Source organism: Molothrus aeneus, chromosome Z (assembly GCF_037042795.1).
Source record: "Molothrus aeneus isolate 106 chromosome Z, BPBGC_Maene_1.0, whole genome shotgun sequence".
NCBI lineage: Eukaryota > Metazoa > Chordata > Aves > Passeriformes > Icteridae > Molothrus > Molothrus aeneus.
Genome location: NC_089680.1, coordinates 30313243 through 30332830, shown reverse-complemented (window position 1 = coordinate 30332830; position 19588 = coordinate 30313243). Strand labels below are relative to the sequence as shown.

At 39.9% G+C, this 19588-nt stretch overlaps 1 protein-coding gene across 3 annotated transcripts; it reads left to right on the top strand.

Annotated features, from left to right (window-relative positions):
• The first annotated feature begins 37 nt into the window (after positions 1–37).
• ANKRA2 (ankyrin repeat family A member 2) lies at positions 38–8212 on the top strand. Of its 3 annotated transcripts, none has more exons than XM_066569216.1 (9): positions 38–201; positions 667–1055; positions 2031–2189; positions 3454–3519; positions 4844–4941; positions 5102–5227; positions 5620–5686; positions 5771–5851; positions 7414–8212. In XM_066569216.1, the coding sequence occupies exons 2-9, from the start codon at positions 767–769 to the stop codon at positions 7422–7424; spliced, it is 897 nt and encodes a 298-aa protein (XP_066425313.1). In that variant the 5' UTR covers positions 38–201; positions 667–766; the 3' UTR covers positions 7425–8212. The 3 variants fall into 3 exon arrangements, with proteins under 3 accessions (XP_066425313.1, XP_066425311.1, XP_066425312.1); XM_066569214.1 differs by having other exon boundaries at positions 7409–8212; XM_066569215.1 differs by lacking the exon at positions 7414–8212 and adding an exon at positions 6951–7392.
• Positions 8213–19588: the final 11376 nt, after the last annotated feature.

The following is a 19588-nucleotide window of genomic DNA, read 5'->3' as shown; positions in this document are numbered from 1 at the left end:
GGCGCGGCGGCCAGACCGCACTTCCGGCAGCGGCGGCGGCGGCGGCTGAAAGCCGAGGCGAGGCTGGGCCCGGGCCCTAGCGGTGTGGGGCCTGTCCTCACCGGCTGCCTCCCGGGACTGGGGACTCCTCCAGACGTGCCGGGAGCTGCGCGAAGCGCGACCCCGCCCCAGACTTCCCGCGGTACTGCGAATAAGCCACAGGTATTCTGCGGTTGCCTTTATTGGTTTAACGGGATTTGTTTTCCTACGTATGTGGTAGAAGCAGTTTATTTTACTTAGGTTGCAAAAGACATATGGGAGCTTAAAGTCGCTTTAACTTTTCCCTCAAGTCTAATGTTTCTGGGAAATAAAGTCATACTATAGCTTGTTCTTAGCTTGGTATAAATCTGGTTGTTGGGTGGGCTTTTTTGTTGCAATTAGGCAAATATTCTGAAGCGTCGTTTCACATGGATGAAATTCCTACTGGCTTAATAGCGGAGTTTGGTTTAAACATCCAGGTGCTGAAACATATTTACGTTTTGGTCACTAACTTCTGACAGCAACAAGATTGATATTTCACCGGTGTTTTGACTGACAAAAATAAATGCCATAAACTTAAATACAGTTTAATGTGTCTTTATGCATTGTTTTACCAGAATGTTCTCAACCAGTGTTATGTCTGTTCAGTTGCAGGTTGTCCAGAAAATTTGGCTTGGCTGGCCAGAATTGCTCCAGGCTGAAAACAATGAAGAACCATTTTGCATGAAACTTGTACGGGACTGAGATCATGGCATCTTCAGCAAACTTAGATGTCGGGGCCCAGTTAATTGTGGAAGAGTGTACCACCAGCTACAGCCTTCCACCCATGCCAGACATTAAAGTGGAGCATCAGCTTGACACCAGCACAGAAGAGGGCCCAGCTCAGAGTGTCACCATGGGGATGAAATTCATTTTGCCCAATAGATTTGATATGAATGTCTGCTCACGATTTGTGAAGTCTTTGAATGAGGAGGACAGTAAAAATATTCAAGATCAAGTCAACTCTGACCTTGAAGTCGCATCTGTCTTATTTAAAGGTTGAATTTATGGTACAAAATATTATCTGTGTACTGTGTCATCCTGCTAAGTTATTATGCTTTCTAAAAAAAGAATTTCTGTGCTATATGTGTATTGATCACTTTTCTAAGATGTGTTCCTCTAACGTTTTTTTAATATGTTTAATGGATTATTAGTATAAAAATTTTCTCCAATATTAATTCTTATGCTACATTTCGAATATATATATAAACTGAAAAATCAGGGGCACAAAAAGTTTTTGAAACTAGTAAGAGCTGATGCTAATTAGGAAAACATACTGGTGTAGGACATGCCATTCTGTATGGCATGTCCTACAGCAGTATGTTTCTTCACAAAACACTGCTGAAAGCACTTTATGGGCACTTCAATAGCTTTCAGCAGCACGTTGTATCTTTTCAGGAGGGTGAAAAGAGTGTGGGTCCTGTCTTTCTCCTGGATGAGTATTCATCAGACATTTATAATGCTGTTAAATTTTATCCAGGAGTCAGAAGAGCCCTGGTGAAGAAGTTAATAAATGTTGTCTCCACTCGTGCAGTGGACTGGTTAGGGAGCAGGCAAAGGCTGAGCAGGTACCTGAGTGCAGGTCTGACCAGAGCTGCATCATGTTATTGCGTTGGAGAATTTTTATGAGAAGATAAGTAGAGCCTTCTTAGGTAATAAATCCATTTCAGGGATGTTGAAAAATCAAGACAAAGGCTTCCCTCATTTAGATACTAACTTGTCTCTGGGTGACATTATGCCATACTGAACTTAGGAAGTAGCGTAATTGTTTTATGCTAGAAACATTATAATGCAGCCCTTTATTCAGCTTTCACAATACACAGTGGGAAAAGCAAATGTCACAAAGCTTTCTTAACATAGATTTTAAAGGTCTTGTGATACTTTACAGTGCTTTACAGTTTGACTTAGAATCTATGGCTTGCTTTTAATGCTCTATTAGTATTGAAATCCTCTCTGGTTTTTGTTCAATGTAGCTGAGTGCAACAGCCACACTTCTCCTTCCCCTGGTATCCAAGTAAGACATGTTTATACTCCATCAACTACTAAGCATTTCTCACCAATAAAACAATCAACTACACTAACTAACAAACACAGGGGAAATGAAGTCTCTACAACACCTCTACTTGTAAACTGTAAGTATATTTCTGCCATTCTATTAATAATTTTGTGAACTATATTTTGGATGCTTGACAAATTTGTGCAGTTTTTTTGTTTGGTGTTGTAATGAATTTAAAGATAGGAAAAAACCACTGAGATAGTCTTTCCTTACCTATACTTTTTAAATCAAAAATTAGATTCTAAGTTGTAAGTTAATGTACTTCATGCCCATGTTTTCAGAACTTGTGCATCTTAAAATTAGATGATTGGTAAATGCTGCAGGATACTTAAGATGTAATGTAAATATTGAATACTGCGTCATGATTGTCACAGATCTTGAAAATCAAGGAAGCATTATTTCTGGTGGGATTTTTTTCTGAATTGTCAAGCATTGCCTTTTTAAATTAATTTGCTGTAGTTTACTTTGTAGTAAATTATTTTCTCTATAAATTACAAGTCACTCGTTTTTAAAGAAAAGTGCTACTTGCATGGAAAAAATTAATCGGGAGCTGCAGTGTAGGCCACTGAACAAAATACACCATCTTCCTGAACAAACTCAACTTTCATGTGGTGACTTGGAGGAGGACAGTGAACATTTACAGTTAATGTAATCATTAGCTAATTTTGTTACTACATCATGTGGATAATTTATTACATTTAGCCTCCTGATTGCCTTTCAGGACTGCTCCAAGTTGCAGTCATCAAAACCATGCACCCATGCAGTTTTCTGTGGGATCGGAGGTTTTTTATGCATAATCTCTGCAATAACAAAAGAAATCCCTCAGTCTTTGTTTTCTCCTCTATATATCAAGTTATGTATAGTTTTGTAATGTCTAATCTATTCCACATTGTAGGGAGTGGGAGACACACTAGAGGCTTCCTTTGTTGACTAGTAGGACAGATCTTCTAGTGATTCAAGTGTGATTTTTAAATTACACTTCCTTAATCTATCAAAATGTGTTTATTTTCACTTAATAAATGGGTCTTAAAGTAATCTTGGGTTGCTGACCAAACAGTAGTGAAGACAGCATGTTACTTTGTAAAGAGTCAGTGTGGGAAGTATCCTTGCTTTCAAAAATAACTGCTCCATTGCTTTAAAATTACCTAAATCTACAAAACTCTTCAGAAAATTTTCAATGGTTTAATTGTGATTTAAGTTCAGAGCCTAAGGTAGAATCATCTACACTCTTGATTCCAAGTTCTGTACTGCTGAAGTCAATGGACATGTTATGCTCAGCTCTAAATAGAGCAGAATTAAAATTGCTCTATGTAGCACGGCTTTTGCTTCCTTTTTTGCAGCTTTATCTGTTCATCAGCTGGCTGCTCAGGGAGAAATGTTATATCTGGCCACACGTATTGAACAAGGTGAGACAGAAGAAGATTAAATGCCGTCTTTTTTTTCTTTGGGCCATTTATATGCTGTTGTGTTTGACCTTTTCACTAAAGGAGGACGTTTGAGGTATCTGTTCTTTGCAGATGTGGACTAATATTTAGTATCAATCTGTTACTCACTCACTGTATCATTTGCATTTTAAATTAAAACATTAATGTTAATAGCAGTAGGTAAACCCCTTCCTCTTCCTGTTCTCTAGGGGTATATAGGTAATCCATGATACTAAAAAAGGAACATGTTAATTCTGTCACAGCAACTTATTTAATTTTATTTTTAATTTATCTTTGTCATTTAAAACATACTCGTATTGATGGTGGCTTTCCAATTCTATTTAATCAATCAGCATAAAGATCTGCATGTCACTAATGTAAGCCATGCCTCACACCTGCAGTGTAATAGTACTACACATTCTGAATAGTGTGGCATTTGTGTGTCCATAATACATGTGCAAAACTTCAGGTCTCTCTAATATATTTATGAATTTAGTAACACTAGTAGTATATTCTTACTGCACTAATAGTAATCACCCATGCTTTCAGTGCATCCTTATTGAAATGTTTACTGGAAAACAGGTAATGAGTCACTGAGTCTAAATACTTTGTAATGAGCCATGTATATGAAAAGCAAATCAATTCTAGAGTGTTGGTAGCAGTTAAAAATGCGTATTTTGATGCTATGATAAGCATGGGATTTATAAAGTACTTAGATATTAAAATAAAATCCAGCTGAAATATTTGTCAGCCAGTTGTTAAAAGAAGTTCTTTTCTTCTTCCAGTGGCACTCGATGTAGACCTTAATTGTTTTCACAGACCACTTTATTGATTACACAAACTTTGTGAGGAATGGGGTTGTTTTACCTATATTGCTGTACAAGTTCATTCTTTACAAAATTGTTTGGCTCACTCTATTGAAAAAACAGTCTACAGTATAATACAGGATGTACCTCTTTATTTTTCAAACATCCTTTATCTTCTTTACAAAGGTGAAGCCCAGATTATAGACAACTTGTAATTTTCTGAGTAAAAACAGAGTTTGATTTATAAAGCTTAAAAACTTGAATTTTAAATTATTAAACTAAAGGCTGAAATTTTTCTTTGGTCAGTTGGATGTGTTTTTCTTTCTTGGACAGAGATACTACCACCACCACCACTGGGACAGAATTTTGTTTTTAAAGTTGAGAATGACATTTAGGTCACACTGGTTCCTGGTGAATAAATGTTACCATCAACATATTTCACCAGCTGATACAGTGCAGTGAGAAAAGGATTACTAAGTTATATATTTTTCTCTGAACAGAAAATTTAATCAATCATAAGGATGAAGAAGGATTTACCCCTCTGATGTGGGCTGCAGCTCATGGGCAGATAGCAGTAGTGGAATTTCTCCTCCAAAATGTAAGGAAAGAATCACAATTGATTTTGAATTCATTTACTCTTTAGTTTGTTTTGCATTACTAAGTTTGTTAATGCTGCTACAAGCTTAAAAGTTTTAAAGTTAAGGTCTGTGTAAAACCTCGAATTTGCTTCTTTTTTTTAAATTGATACTTTATTTCAGGGTGCAGATCCTCAGATTCTGGGCAAGGGGCGAGAAAGTGCTCTCTCACTGGCCTGTAGTAAAGGATACACTGATATTGTCAAAATGTTGCTCGACTGTGGAGTTGATGTCAATGAGTATGACTGGGTAAGATTCTAGCTTGAATTTAGTCAGAGGGTGCTTTGGTCAGAAAATTGAAGCAGGACATAGCACTGGCCTGAGTTTAAAAATTGTTCTACCTCTTCTGAAATACTTGAGAGTTTCAAAACTTCTATAGGATAGGAGAAGGTAATGCTACTAGTTCTGACTTCATGGTAGAAAGAGAATGAGACCAATGCTGACTTCTTGTTGAAGTGTGATCTTAGTGTTTGAACAGTCTACAAAAATGATGGAAGTTGTGAAGATCTAAAACTGAACCTCATTTTTATAAAACCTAGGAAGTCTCTTACTGGTATATAGAAGCATATTTGTGTATTAAGGAATTACAGTTGCAGACTGCTTAATCGTTAAGTGTCTGAGGCATTTCTCTGCTTTTGCAGAATGGAGGCACACCCTTGCTATATGCAGTACATGGGAACCATGTGAAATGTGTTAAAATTCTTCTTGGTAAGCAGACTGTCCAAATTATCATTAATAATGTATGATCAGTTCTCACTGTCAGAAATGTAATTCTATCCCTGTTTTACATAGAGAGTGGTGCTGATCCAACCATTGAAACAGATGCTGGCTATAATTCCATGGATTTGGCTGTAGCCTTGGGCTATCGGAGTGGTGAGTATTGCAAATGTAAACCCTTTAAAAAAAATTAATTTTTGCAGCTCCTCATTATGCTGCTGTAATGGCCCAATAGATGTTTTGCAGCTCTTAACATGTTACCTGTCCAACAAGTCTTAATAATCCTAAATGCATTTGGCCAAAATGGGTAGGAGCTTCCATTCTTGTTTCAGAAAGTCAGGTACTTAGTAAGAAAATGTCCCTGACCTGGCTCTATATCACTGGACACAAATAATGGTGTTTAGGGCTGATGCAGCCATGAATCAGATAAGGCCTGCAACCCTCCTGAACCCATCACCCTACTTGACTGGAATGATGTTATGTAGTTCGCTAAACCTTGTTCAGTCAGATCAGCTCTAGCTCTAGTTTGTCTTGAGGCAGACAGTAATCAGTGAATTATAATATCTGGCTTGGTTATGGAAACCAGAAGCAAAGAAGGGACTCCTTATTGTTTTTTTCCCTCACTGCTGCTGTCATTTTGAAACCTGTGAAACGTTTGCTGTTACAGAAATGAATGGAATCAAAAAGTAAGCTGAGCACTGTATGTGTAGCTTCTCCAAGCACTGCCTTGTGCTTATGAATGAGCCAGTGTCATGGTTTAACCCCAGGCAGCAGCCAAGCCCCACACAGCCACTCAATCACTCCCCCACCAGAGAGATCAGGGAGAGAAAAAGTGTAATAGGGAAAGCAAAGGCTTTGCACACAAGCAGTGTCTTGCGCACAAGTGCACACAAGCAAACAAACCAAGGAGTTAATTCAGTGCTTCCCATGCACTGGCAAGTGTTCAGCCATCTACAGGAGAGCCAGGGCCCATCATGCAAAATGCTTACTTGGGAAGACAAATGACATTACCACAAGTGTCCCCCCCTTTCTGCTTCTTGTCCCCACTTTATACACTGAGCTTGGTGCCACATGGTCTGGAATATCCCTTTGGTCAGTTTGGGTCACCTGTCCTGGCTCTGTCTCCTCCCAGCCTGCCAAGCACCCCCAGTCCCTCCCCAGTGTGGCTGTACCAAAAGCAGAAAAGGCCTTGGCTCTGAGCAAGCCCTGCTCAGCAGTAACAAAAACATCTCTGTATTATCAACTCTCTGTTCAGCACAAATCCAAAATAACCAACCCCATGCCAGCCACTGAGAAGAAAATTAACTCTACCCCAGATGAAACAAGCACAGCCCAACTTCACAGGAGTTTACATAGAAGAATGCTTCAAGAGCTCAATCTCCAAGTGCTTCACAGAAGTTTCTCATAAATGCTTCTGCCTATTTTCTGTTTGTAGGCTAAAAATTTGCTTTCCATTTGCTATCAGTCTGTTCAAACCAAAGAACTGGTGATGACCCCCCAAAACATTGTTTGCTTATCTGAGAGTATTGTTTTTGCATTATATAAGGCTTTTACTTTCTGAAGGAATGCTGACTTATTCACAGAGTGAATTTATACATGTCTGGTTTTTATTATATGATTGCACAGGACAAGCAGATATCTGCTAGAAAAAACAGTATAACTCTGAAAATAGCGAAAAAATAAATACTAACCTCATCTCTTTCTCTGCTTTAGTTCAGCAGGTTATTGAGTCTCATTTATTAAAGCTACTTCAAAATATCAAGGAATAGTGATTGGCTCTTCTGCAGGTGCCACATCTTGGCTTGGAGATTTGAACTGCTGTTTAGCTCTAATCAGTAACAAGAGTTGGTTGTTTTGTAACTTTACCTCAGTGCAACTATTTGCTGGCTTTAGTTAAGCTTTTTAGTGTTCTTCCTCTTCTTTCACTGCTGTTAATACAAATGTGCAATGTCATCCTTTTCTTAAATATATTTTGTATAATTTTAGAAGAGTCAGTTGTCATGCATGAAATTATTTGTAAATAAACCCAGTTTTGACCATCTAAATGTTTACACTTAGTGCAGTGGGTGGCACTATGCCAAGTGTCCTACTTCATCTCATTATCAATACATATTCACAGGAAGAAATGTGTTTAGATATTGAGGGATATCACCACAAAAGATAGATACCTGTATTGTTAATAATACCAAAATGTTCACTGTGTGTGAAGTTTTTGAGACCCCCAGTTTATATTTATTTTGGCTGGAGCCAGAACAGGGTTCATTTTTGCGATAGAGAGGGGGTGGCTAGGATGGAGAGTTTACTCTGTATCACCTCACCTCATTGCTAAGAGTAGGAGGTGGTCCCTTCCAGGGTGAAGGAGTTCCTTCCAGTCAGGGTGGACTGGTTGCACTGGGGTTGGTGGAGCTCTGCAGTAAGCAATTTTGCATGTGAATCGCTCTGTCTTTTGTACATTGTTGCTGTTAATGCTTGTTTTCTTACCTCATTGCTGTGTCCAGTAAATTTTTTTTATTTCAACCTGTGATCTTTACCTTTTTTGCCTCGAATCTCCCTTTCAATCTCACCCCAGGCGAAAGCAGAGAGGGAGTGGGCGAGCAAGCAAAGTGGCAGTGCATTTGAAGCGTCTCTCAGTGGGAGCACTAAACTGGGCAGTACAGTTCCTAAACCACAGCAGTCTTGTTTGGCACCTACTATGGGCCAGGAAGGATTGAGATTACAGATAAGATCAGGGGTAACTAGAAACAAATTTGATCTAAATATATGCTGTATTAGGTAGGAAGCCACTGGTCACAGTGTAGCTTTGTCTGTTGGTGTGGGTGTTGTACCTAACCCTATATACATTCCTCTATGTGCTCGTCCTGACGGTATTTTTCAGAGGAGGGAGAGGGATCAGGATTGTTCCGTTGCTGTACTGTGTGACATCAGTTCATGGCATGATAGCATCAAGGGCAGTGAGGGTCATTTCGGATATGTATTCAGTGCTGGTCTCCTACCCTTACCTCAGGCACTACGTTTTGGGACTCTATTAATAGTCATGTCCAGTCTGGCAGGGGAGAATTGGAAAGGACGATTTTCCCCATCTTTTCACTCCTGTTACAAGAGCTTTTGAGAATTCTGAATTCCCTTTGGATGGTTAAGAAGAGCATGTTCTTGTTGCTAAGTCTGGCAGGTCTCCTCAGTGCGGTTTACATCATGTTTAGATATTTCTAGGGAGGTTATTCAGACATCTGCCCTGAGGGTAGATAGTCATGAGTGGCATGGAATGTGGGAAAAAATGGGCCAGCTTTTGAAGGATTATTGTGCTTCAGTGGTTTGGAAGTTCACCTGTGTCTGGAAAATCCACAAATGCCAGAGTTCTATGTCCAAAAACGAGACAGAGGAGTCCTCCAACTTCATTCAAATAAAGGGGGAGAGTCCTCTGGGGCACACACGCCTGTCGGGATTTCTCTCTCAGGGTTTCAGAGGGCGCAGCCTCCTTTTATCCCAAACTCCGGGCTGCACGTTTCCCTCTTCATTTCCCCACTGGCTGAGGTACTAGGAAGGTACAGCCTTCTCAAACCACCAACCCCATGTGCTCCCTTGAACCTGTCTTTTTACCCCAAAGTTGAGAAGTTCAGGCTTGTGCAGACTGTTGTCGATCTCTACAACAAACAAGCTGCCTTGAATTTAGTAGAGACAGTAAGACCCATTTCAAAGACGTTAACACTCATACCTTCACCCATTAAATTATTTGTAAAGACATTAGCACACATATTTCCTCTTGCTCCTGAACAACTATGAGATCCTGATGAAGTCGCATAATATGTGAAGGATAACTGGTGTAGCAGAGAGGCACGAAGTTAGGCAATGTGCTGGGCCCTGGCTACTCTTTCCTGGACGTTGCTTGACCCTACACAGCATGCTCAGGGGAGAGGCAAGAAAGCAGACCACCAGGCACCGTGGCCACTCAGACTGCAGCTGAACAACCTCTTCTGGTAGTGTTGCAAAACATATATAAGTATAAAATTTTTTATTTTATAACTTTGGTCAAGTTTGTTCACCTTTGGCCCGGAGGAAGGGATCTGAAGTTTGTTTTCAGGCCATTGCTCCACTAGGTGAGGCCTGATGAGCTTAACATCTCAACAGACTGGGAGCAGCACTGAAGAGACAGAAAAGATAACAGCCGGCAACAGCCATCAAGGGCCATTAACGGAACATCCATTCCAAACATCCCTGGCATGGTCGGAGACGCCTGGTCAGGGAAAGCAGAGATGAGGACCTAATTAGCATCGGAGGCAAAGAGATTTGTAACGAATGAGAAACCGAATACTAAGAACTACATAACTTGGAACCAATGAACATTGAACCAACGAATTTTTTCATTTTGACTGTATAAAGTTTGTGAAAAATCTGATAAAATTCACGTGTCATGAAATTACATTCTCTGCACACCCAGACTACATGTGGATAAAATTATTTCTGTTGCACATCTTGGCAAAAAAAAAACATTCTGGCCAGAAGTAAAGTAATGCCTTGATTATTTAACACTAAAATCGTTGTCAGATAGTTTTGGTTTTTCACACAGTTTAGGTGACAGTAGCAATCGCCCCTACACAGAAGAAGAAATGCAAGATCAAATCAGTTCTCACAGGAAGGAATGAGGAGGAAGCAGGGCTCTCTTAATAGGAGGAAGAGGCAGGGCCAGAGATAATCAATCACCCCATTTCTATCTGTCGGTGAGCTGTGGGATGCAGAAGAAGATTTCAGCCAGCAGTCAGGAGAGTCTCTGGTGACCTGCCTGGCCCAGTGCTGGGGTATTGCAGCCCACGATGTGAAACCAGAGAGTAGTAAAGCTGGGCAACTGGGATCCCTGACCCTGGGATGTGGGCACTGACAAGAGGATTGGGAAGAGGACAGAAACTCAGACCGTGCAGGGGACTCCTTTCAAGCATGAAGGAAAGGTACTAGATCAAGCGTGATCTAGAAGTGCACCCAAGCAGGTGGAATGCTATCGAAAAAGGTATCCAGTACCTGAGAGAATTAACTGTGCTGAATGTTATAGATACATATTATAATATTGGCTTTTCGCAAATATTAAAAATGGATTTTATATGTGTGATGTTAAAGTAACTGTTACGTAGTTTTTATTTCTGATGTTTAATTAAGCTTAGACCTACTAGTGAAATAGCTATGCTTGTGTTAAAATGCCTGCTCGGATGGGATAACATCCAATGAACATAGGATGAGGACATCTGCTACAGATATGCCAACTATCAGCACTCGCTGTCTGAAGACAGTGAGGACCAAGGCCCAGACTGGAAGTGATTAAAGAGAAGGAGCCAAAACCACAACCAAGAAACACATATGTTCTAAAAAGGCAGACCCGAGAAGGGGCCATGTAAAACCTGGAAAATGAAAACTAGTTTATGGATATGCATAAGGATCTATGAATATGCAAGAGGCTAATGCAGGAGAAAAGGTTTTGAAGGGGTATCTCAGAAAGTGATGGCGTTCTCTTGGCTGAGTGCCAAGATACACCTAGGCGTAATAACCTTTCCTCTATGGTCCTTGTCTCCTTTTGTCCTTTATTAAACTTTTTAGATTTTCACAGGAGAGTGAACATGTTTTTCACACTGAGCATAGTCTATAGGGATTTGAGTAATGACCGGATAGATCCTTTTGAGTGGAGTAGAGTGTGTAAAAAACACGTTCACTCTCCTGTGAAAATTTAAAAAGTTTAATAAAGGATAATAGGAGACAAGGACCATAGAGCAAAGGTTATTACGGCTGGGTGCATCTTGGCACTCAGCCAAGACCACACTGTTATCTTCAGAGACACCCCTTAAATACCTTTTCCCTTACATCAGCCTCTTGCATATTCACAGACCCTTATGCATAGTAAACTTTTCCCCAAACTAGTTTACATGTTCCAAGAACTATTTAGCAAATCTTCTTGGATCCACCTTTTTAGAGCATGCATATTCCTTGGTTGTAGTTTTAGTCCATTCTTATTACCTCCAGGTTTTAAGCCTTGGTTCACCTATCTTCAGATGGCGAGTGCTGATAGTTGGCGTATCTGTAGCAGGTGTCCTCTTCCTATGTTCAGTGGATGTTATCCCATCCAAGCAGGCATTTTAACGCAAGAATACTTATATCAGCGATTTCACTACTATGTCTAGGCTTAATTAACAACAGAAATAAAAACTATATAACAAAGTTACTTTAACACCACACATAAGGAATCCATTTTAATATTTGCAAAAAGCCAGTATTAGAATATGTATCTATAACAGAGTGAAAACACACTGAATGGTTGGTGGTTTTATATATATGTGCATGTGCGTGTGTGTGTAGAGTTTGCCTTAGAACAATTTGGTTGCAATGGAGAGGATGGATGTAGCCATTTTGATTGTTGTTATCGATGGTAATAATGTAAAAGCATAAAAGTAACACTTAAGAAAATATATAAGGAAAATAATGAGAAAGAAATTATAAGAGTAGAAAGGTATGACAACAATCTCAGTGATGAGATTTGATTGTTGCAATTCAGATGTCCATTGGTTAAACTGATGTTCACAGTCTTCTGGCACCCTGACTGCCAGTGCTGGGATGGATGTTCAAAGGGGAAGTCCCTTCTACATGGCATGCCACCAATGCTGTATGGAGTAAGTGGCATGCCATGTAGAAGGGACTTGGCATGGAGGCAAGCTTGGCATGCCTCCAATTCTCTCTAGTCTGCCACAGGGGGAAGGGAGTCTTAATGAGCAGTGTGTGGTTTCTGTGGGAACACTGACAGTACCTGACTTCTTTCCTCCTGCCTTCCACTGTTAGTCCTGGAACAACTAGGCTAACACATTGTAGATTGAAATTTCCTTGGTACAAGAAAGTCTAATTGCTAGTCCAGAACTCCTAGCTCCTAAATATCCTTCATGCAGTGGCTGAAAGCAGGTATCAGCTGTATGGAATGAAAAGCCACGGCCTCCTGCACTCCAGCCTTCTTCAGCCATTGTAGTTCTTTGGATCATAGAATATTTCAAGTTGAAAGGGACAATACAGATCACTGAGTCACATTCCCTGCTCCTTGCAGCACAATCCCTATGGGTCCCTTCCAACTTGAGATATTCTGTGACTACCTCAGACTAAAGCATATCACTTAGCATCACCCAGACATTCCTTGACAGGCTTGGAGACCATTTTCCTGGGAACCTGTTCAGTGATCAACCACTCTCTTAATAAAGAGCCTTTCCCTCATGTTCAGTCTGAACTTTTCCCTGATGCAGTTTCATTCCATCTCCTAATGTCCAAACTCTGGTTACCAGAAGGAAGATCAGTGCTTGCCTCTCCACTTCCTCTTATGAGGAAGCTGTAGGCTGCCATAAGGTCACCTCAGACTCCTCCAGAATGAACAGACGAAGTGATATCATTTGTTCCTCATACTGCTTTCCTCTAAAGACCCTTCACCATCCTCATGGCCTTCCTTTGGACACTCCCCAATAGTTTTATATCTCTCTTATACTTTGGCACCCAGAGCTGCCCCCAGCACTGGAGGTGAGGCTGCCCCAGTGCAGAGCACAGCAGGACAATCCCCTCCCTTGCCCAGCTGGCCATGCTGTGCCTGATGCCCCCAGGGTGGCCCTCCTGGCTGCCAGGGCACTGCTGACCATGTTCAACTTGTCCCCAATCCAAGACCTCACATCTCTTTTTGCAGGGCTGCTCTCCAGCCTCTTGTCTCCAGTCTGGGGGATGTCCTAGTATAGCTGTTCAGTCAAAACAGCAATTAAGATTTTGAAATTAGTTAAAAAAAATCAGACAATGTTAACTGATTTTCTGGGACTTCTGCACTTACTGAAAGCTACAATGAATGATAGGACATAACAGTTTTGCACTGTTATAGATAAATAATAGATAAGCTTTTGAAAGAGACTTTTCAGCAGCTCTCCCCCAACAGTACATAGGGTTTTCCCCCATATAATGTTCACGGTTCCAAGCATTTCTCCAGTGTGCCCACTAGAGGTCTGGCATCTACTGACACACCATTAATCCCTCCCTGCCTTTCTTCCCCAGTCCGTGGGTAGTGAGCCCAACCTCCAAGTTCCTGTATTTCTTGTATAGTGTCTCTACTGTGCTAATTTTTTTTTCTATTTGAAAGTAAATCCATACACAAAGAAAATGAGCACTATTCAAAGAATATGCACTATGATTCTGATGAAAGGGACTATAAGGCTGAAGAACAATCCAGCTAAATTCTCTGAGTCAGAACCAGAGAAATAATGAATTAAAAATGCTAACCTTGAAATAACAAGGTGATTGAATATACAAAAGGGGAAAATGTAGAAAAAAATTCCAAACCTCCATAGATTAAACTGGGATTTCTGGCCTAATTTCCCTCTGACTCTATGTACCAAAACATCTGTGGTACATAGAAGGTGTACACCAGGTCAGAATTAACCTCTGAAAGGTGGTACAAAGAGCCAGCACAGAGATGCATTTCTTTCAAGACACTGAAATCTGCAATGGAATCAGCCTTAGGGAAGTGAAGCAAAAAAATGTAACTGACCTTGCAGGTGTTGGTGAAATCCTTGCTCCATTATCTGTCCCCCAGGCTTTGATGCCTGTATTCTTACGTAGCGTTTACACAAGTTTTATTGCATCAGGCATGATTAAATCAGATGAAAGAAACAACAAATCTGACATGCCTTGGAAGCAAGAGAGAAAAAATGTTTCATAATCAAAATCCAGAAAAATGTCTCTTGTAAGTAATTTTAAAGTAAAATAAGATGAAGTGCCAATTACTGTAAAGTTGCATATTAAAAATACTGAGATTTAATGTCCCGTGTAAAAACAAATGCTGAATTTCCACATTTGTTGAAAAGTAATGCAAATAAAAGGCAAATTGTGTTTCCTTGAGATACCATAACCTGAGCCATTTTTTCTTAAATTGCAAGACATCTCATGTATAGACAAAACTACATCAGTATGCTTAAAGAACACAATTTCCTTTTCCTGTATTATTTGTGTTACAGGAAAGTACTTGTTCTAAATAATGAACCTTCAATATCTGCTCTGTATTTTGTCTTGAATTTCAGTCAGCAATGAGATAACATATAGGATATAAAACTGACTAATACTTAGCTATTGCCTCAAAACGTATCCCAGAAAATGCATTTTTTAATTATATGTGAAGACAAACAAGAGGAATGTAGATGAAGACAATGCAATTCAAATTTCTTCCATCTTTTTGCTGCAGAATTTCAAGCAATTGTCAGATAGTCATCACAACACCTACCACAAGAGTAAGTAAAAAGGTGAAGATGGTAATTTTTCAGAAGCTGTTTCCTGCATCATATGCCCTTTCTACTATGTAACATTATGCTGCTAAGGGAACATGGAATTAAAGTTTTCTGTGGCTCTTCTGAGGACCTTGCAGGGACCAACCAGCCATTTATAAGCTATGATTCAGATACCCTGAGGAAAATTTAGTCAAGAGTTATAAAACAGCGGGGAAAAAAATCTATGCAAAGAAAAAGCCTTACTCACAGGAAAAAAATCCCTATGTAAAAGGCACAGACAACTGGTGATTATGCAATACTAACAGCATGCTTCACTCCACATACTTTGTATTTCTCTGAGGCACAAAAATAAATTTTTGTTTTTCTTGGTGTAAATACTTCTCAGTATTCATTTTCCTTTGTTTATAGTAGCAAAAATTGTAAGTGGTGGGAATTTCAGCATTGGTTAAATGTTTTGAAAGGTCAGTCTTCTGATTTCATTCTAGCGAATGATTTCTGTAGCCTCTGATGGCAGTGAGAAGACACTAAGACAGACTTACCTTTGAACCACACCTATGGGCCCAAAGTGTTTCCTTGTCACAGAACCAGAGGAGTTTGAAAATTCTGCAGTCAGAATCTTAATTACAAGCTGATTTTCTCCAAAGTTTTTACAAAAGCTCTAGCCAATGTAACTTCTTACAGAAATTTTTCATCTTTTAAATTTGAACTTGAATGACAGTATGCACTTTTTCAGAGTATTAAGATCTATATATAATAAATTGCTTTTCCTGATTACTAAATTATTTTTTGCCAAATTCAGTGTGCAACATGTAAACACAGGTATCATGAACTCTGCTCACAAAGCAGATTGCCAGCAGTTCCGTGTAGTAGTAACAGCCAAATGCTTCAGAACTGCACAAAGTCTTTGTCTTATTCATTCCCGTTTGACTTTGCAGGGTATTCTGGTTAATCATGTACAATGTTAGCATTACTATTTGCATGTAAATTTGATGAGCACTTTGTAACACACTTCCCTGTCTGCTCTGGTTTTCTCTGGGGCTGTTACTAGTTCCACTCTGTTGCCTTCTTTGTTCATCTGTCTTGTACTTTGAATTCCCCACTTGTATTTCTGAGACAGTTACAGAAAGCAGCAACCTCCTGCCAGACCTTCCCAGGGTAGAGCATAATCTCCCTTCAGCCCTCCTGTGGGCTTTTCCTTAGCATTTAAAAAAAAAGTCTGTATCATACACTTCCTTACGCCACACAGGGAGCAGGTGCCCACAGCAGGAAGCCAAGTGATGGAAAATGGGCCTCTGCTCTTCACCTTTTCCATGATCCACAGGAGATGATCTTGGCTCCTCACTGTGGTACTAGAGGAAAACTCTGTCCCAGGGCCATGATGGAAGTGCCCCATGACACTTTTTCTTCCCCCCCAAGTTGTTAACCCAGCAGTATTCCTGCAGTAAGAAATAATGTTGCACAGCTCCAAGATGAAAATCAGCCACTGGACCTTACTCTTAGCTGAGAAACATGACACAAATTTTTATTTACAGCATGCACCAGTTTTGCATTTCCAGAGCAACTTCACTGTGCCTTGGTCCTACAATCTACCTTTAAGCAAACTCGAATCTTGCTTCTTTAAACCTTGATGATGATGCTTAGCTCAGCCTGAGGAAACAGATGTAAACTAATGCCAGAACTATTACTCATCTTCCACAACTGTTTTGTAACAGTTTGACAAAAAATGTCAGAAGCAGAGCAACCGTAAAAGTTTATCTTAATTCTAGGTGACTTGTTTTGGCTAAGCAGTTCACATTCACAGCTCTAGAGTACACTTAGCATCAACCATATGTAACTCCATATTCTCTGGAAGGAATGAAGGACAGGGGGGAAAAAAAAAAAAGGACAGACTGTATTTACTCAAATGAAAGACTCAAATATGTTCTGCATTTTTAACTAGTAAGCTAATGTTAGGGGCATTCCAGTAGTTTTTCCTGAACACTGTGGACCAGACCTTTACAACAACAGTATAAATCACTGGAGTGCAGACACTGCCCATCACTAGAATGATCATCATTAGTATTGTTATAGCAGTTCCGCTTGCATGCACCTCCTGCTGTGCAGCACATAATGCTTTCAGGAAGTACACTGCTCCATCTGGCAATGAATGTATAACTGGGTGAATTAGGAATCCAGTCACTTGGAACTTTCAAGATCAAAGATATTGTTAGGGGTTATATATTATTATAGTCCTAGGAATGACGTCTGAATAGATCTTTCTGTTGAGGGTTATTTGTCACCAAATTAAGCTAGCAACTCTCCAGGCATACAGGACTGTAAAGCATGTCAGTCCATCTTCTGCAGATGAGCAGTGATGAGGCCAACCATCTACGCAGAAATCAGCAGGGAAGGTTGCAAACCCCAACAGAAAGGAAGATGTAAACTGGACTCAGCAACAAGGTGGATTACAGCTGTGGGACTGCACTGTATGGCTCATCCTTTTCCTGCAAGAATAAACCTAAGTAATCCCTAAATAATCCTCTGGAAAAAAAATCCTGACCTGCATTGTGGGAGATACTGTTTTGATTCGTTATGTAAATCAACTGAACATGCTCTTTAGCACTGAAATCAAAGCATAGCAAGTACAATCACATCACATGCTTTTCACAGCCTACAAAATTTTCTAGCACATCAGCATTTCTATGTCATAAACGTAAATGAAGCTTACAGAACAGCATCACTTTCACACCAATTCTAGCATATACCACTGCCAAGCATTTCAGAAGGACCTATCATACCATCCAATACCTGAACTCAACCTTGCGTATGGTTGTCAGCTAAAGGACACTGAATGATGTGTAGTCTGCGGGCACATTTGATGTGCCAGAACTTATTCAGGCTTCTAGCACCTTGGAAAAACAGGCAAACTTTAGTTAAACCACATAGATCGTTCCATCCCACTTCTGTAGCCACTAGACTGCATCTAGACTGTCTTAAATGTTACAATCTAAGGGATTCAACACAATTGTTTCTGAAAATACATCACAAAAATAGCTTGCTTATCTACTCTGTAACTGTGGTATAATCTATCCCAAATATACGGTAAATCACAGGCATAACAGCACCACCATTGTCTCCAAAAAGGCTTTTGTTTAGAAGCATTATGATTTTCTGTTCACACAAAACTGTTTCCAGAAGGTCCACAGCATCCCACCCCATCCACAGCTCTAAAAATGTATCAGTGCATCCTTGAAGCCTTGCATCCCCACTGGAATTTATTTTACGGCCTGCTTATATAGTTTATCTGTCAAATATACTGCATATCCTGATGAAACCAGAGAGTTGCCAAGGTGGGACATAATCAGGAGTAAAAACAGGTTTTGAAATAAATAATCACCTATTTCCAAGGTACAAATTATTAAAATAGGACAATGCTAAAATACGAGGAACAAATATAACACGAGTAAAGGGTTGTTGTAAAGGGCTGATGCACTTAAGCAGAATGACAATCCATCCAGAATACGGATCCTGACAGAAGTCAGCCCAGACACCAGTGTATACGTGCACGAGGTCACATCTGAGCAAGTCTGAATTTTGTATGCTGGTGGAAGATGATGACTCAGTGACTCCTGAGACCGGTAAGCTAGTCTAGCTTCTACACAGTAAAAATATACCCACCCCCAACCCACCCCCCCCCCCCAAAAAAAAATCTTAAAGATCATCACCCCCGGGTAGTAATTACTGGAGCATGAAATGCTGCAGATGTACATGAGAATTGTTTATCCAAATGTTGCCCCCAACATATGCTAAAGGCAAACCCCAGCTACATGAGCTGGCTATGCTGGTTTCACACTGTTTAGGAGCTTCCCTAAACCAGAAAGAACTGTAGTAACTACTGATTCCTAACACTAACTGGTGCAAAGCAGCTGGGAGGGGAGAAAAAGGAATTGTCAAATTAACTCCTCCCTGGTGCTCTGTATACCAACTGTCTGTGGAACAAAAACTTGTAATGGACTTCTCAGATTAATAAACCTGCCACTCTGCTGACACAATTGTTCAATTTTTTCATTTCACCTCCTTTTTAGTTTGGGTTTGAATCCTTCAAACATATGTTCACATAACCCTCACCATATATTTACATAAGGCTCATGCTTTTTGGGGACAGATGAATGCCACAAATCTAACACAACAAAATGAGATGACTGACCTAGACAGGTGAAGCCAAATAATGTTAGAAATGAGCACAAATGCAGAAGTCTTTAAGACGCAAAAGTATTATAAAAATGGCTCCTAACCACTTAAGTCTGCTCACCGTACATCTTAGCTATGTTACTCACCTACGTGGCTCTAATGAATAATAATCTAAAGATTATTACTTTTAATTCCTCCTAGTTCTGCAGAGGCAACTATACTGAAGAGACAAGGAAACTATTCATCACCCCATTCATTTTAACACTATTCTACTCTACTGTGACTACTAGTGACAATCTCTGTGTAATACCACAGACATTATGTCAAACACCAATGTCACACAAGCATAAATTTTGGCACATCCAACCATCTTTCTTTTTACAGGCACAATAGGGCAAGAAGCCCTTTCAGAACACCTCAGTTGGGTTTCAAAGGTGGCAGTAGTCTTGCTTAC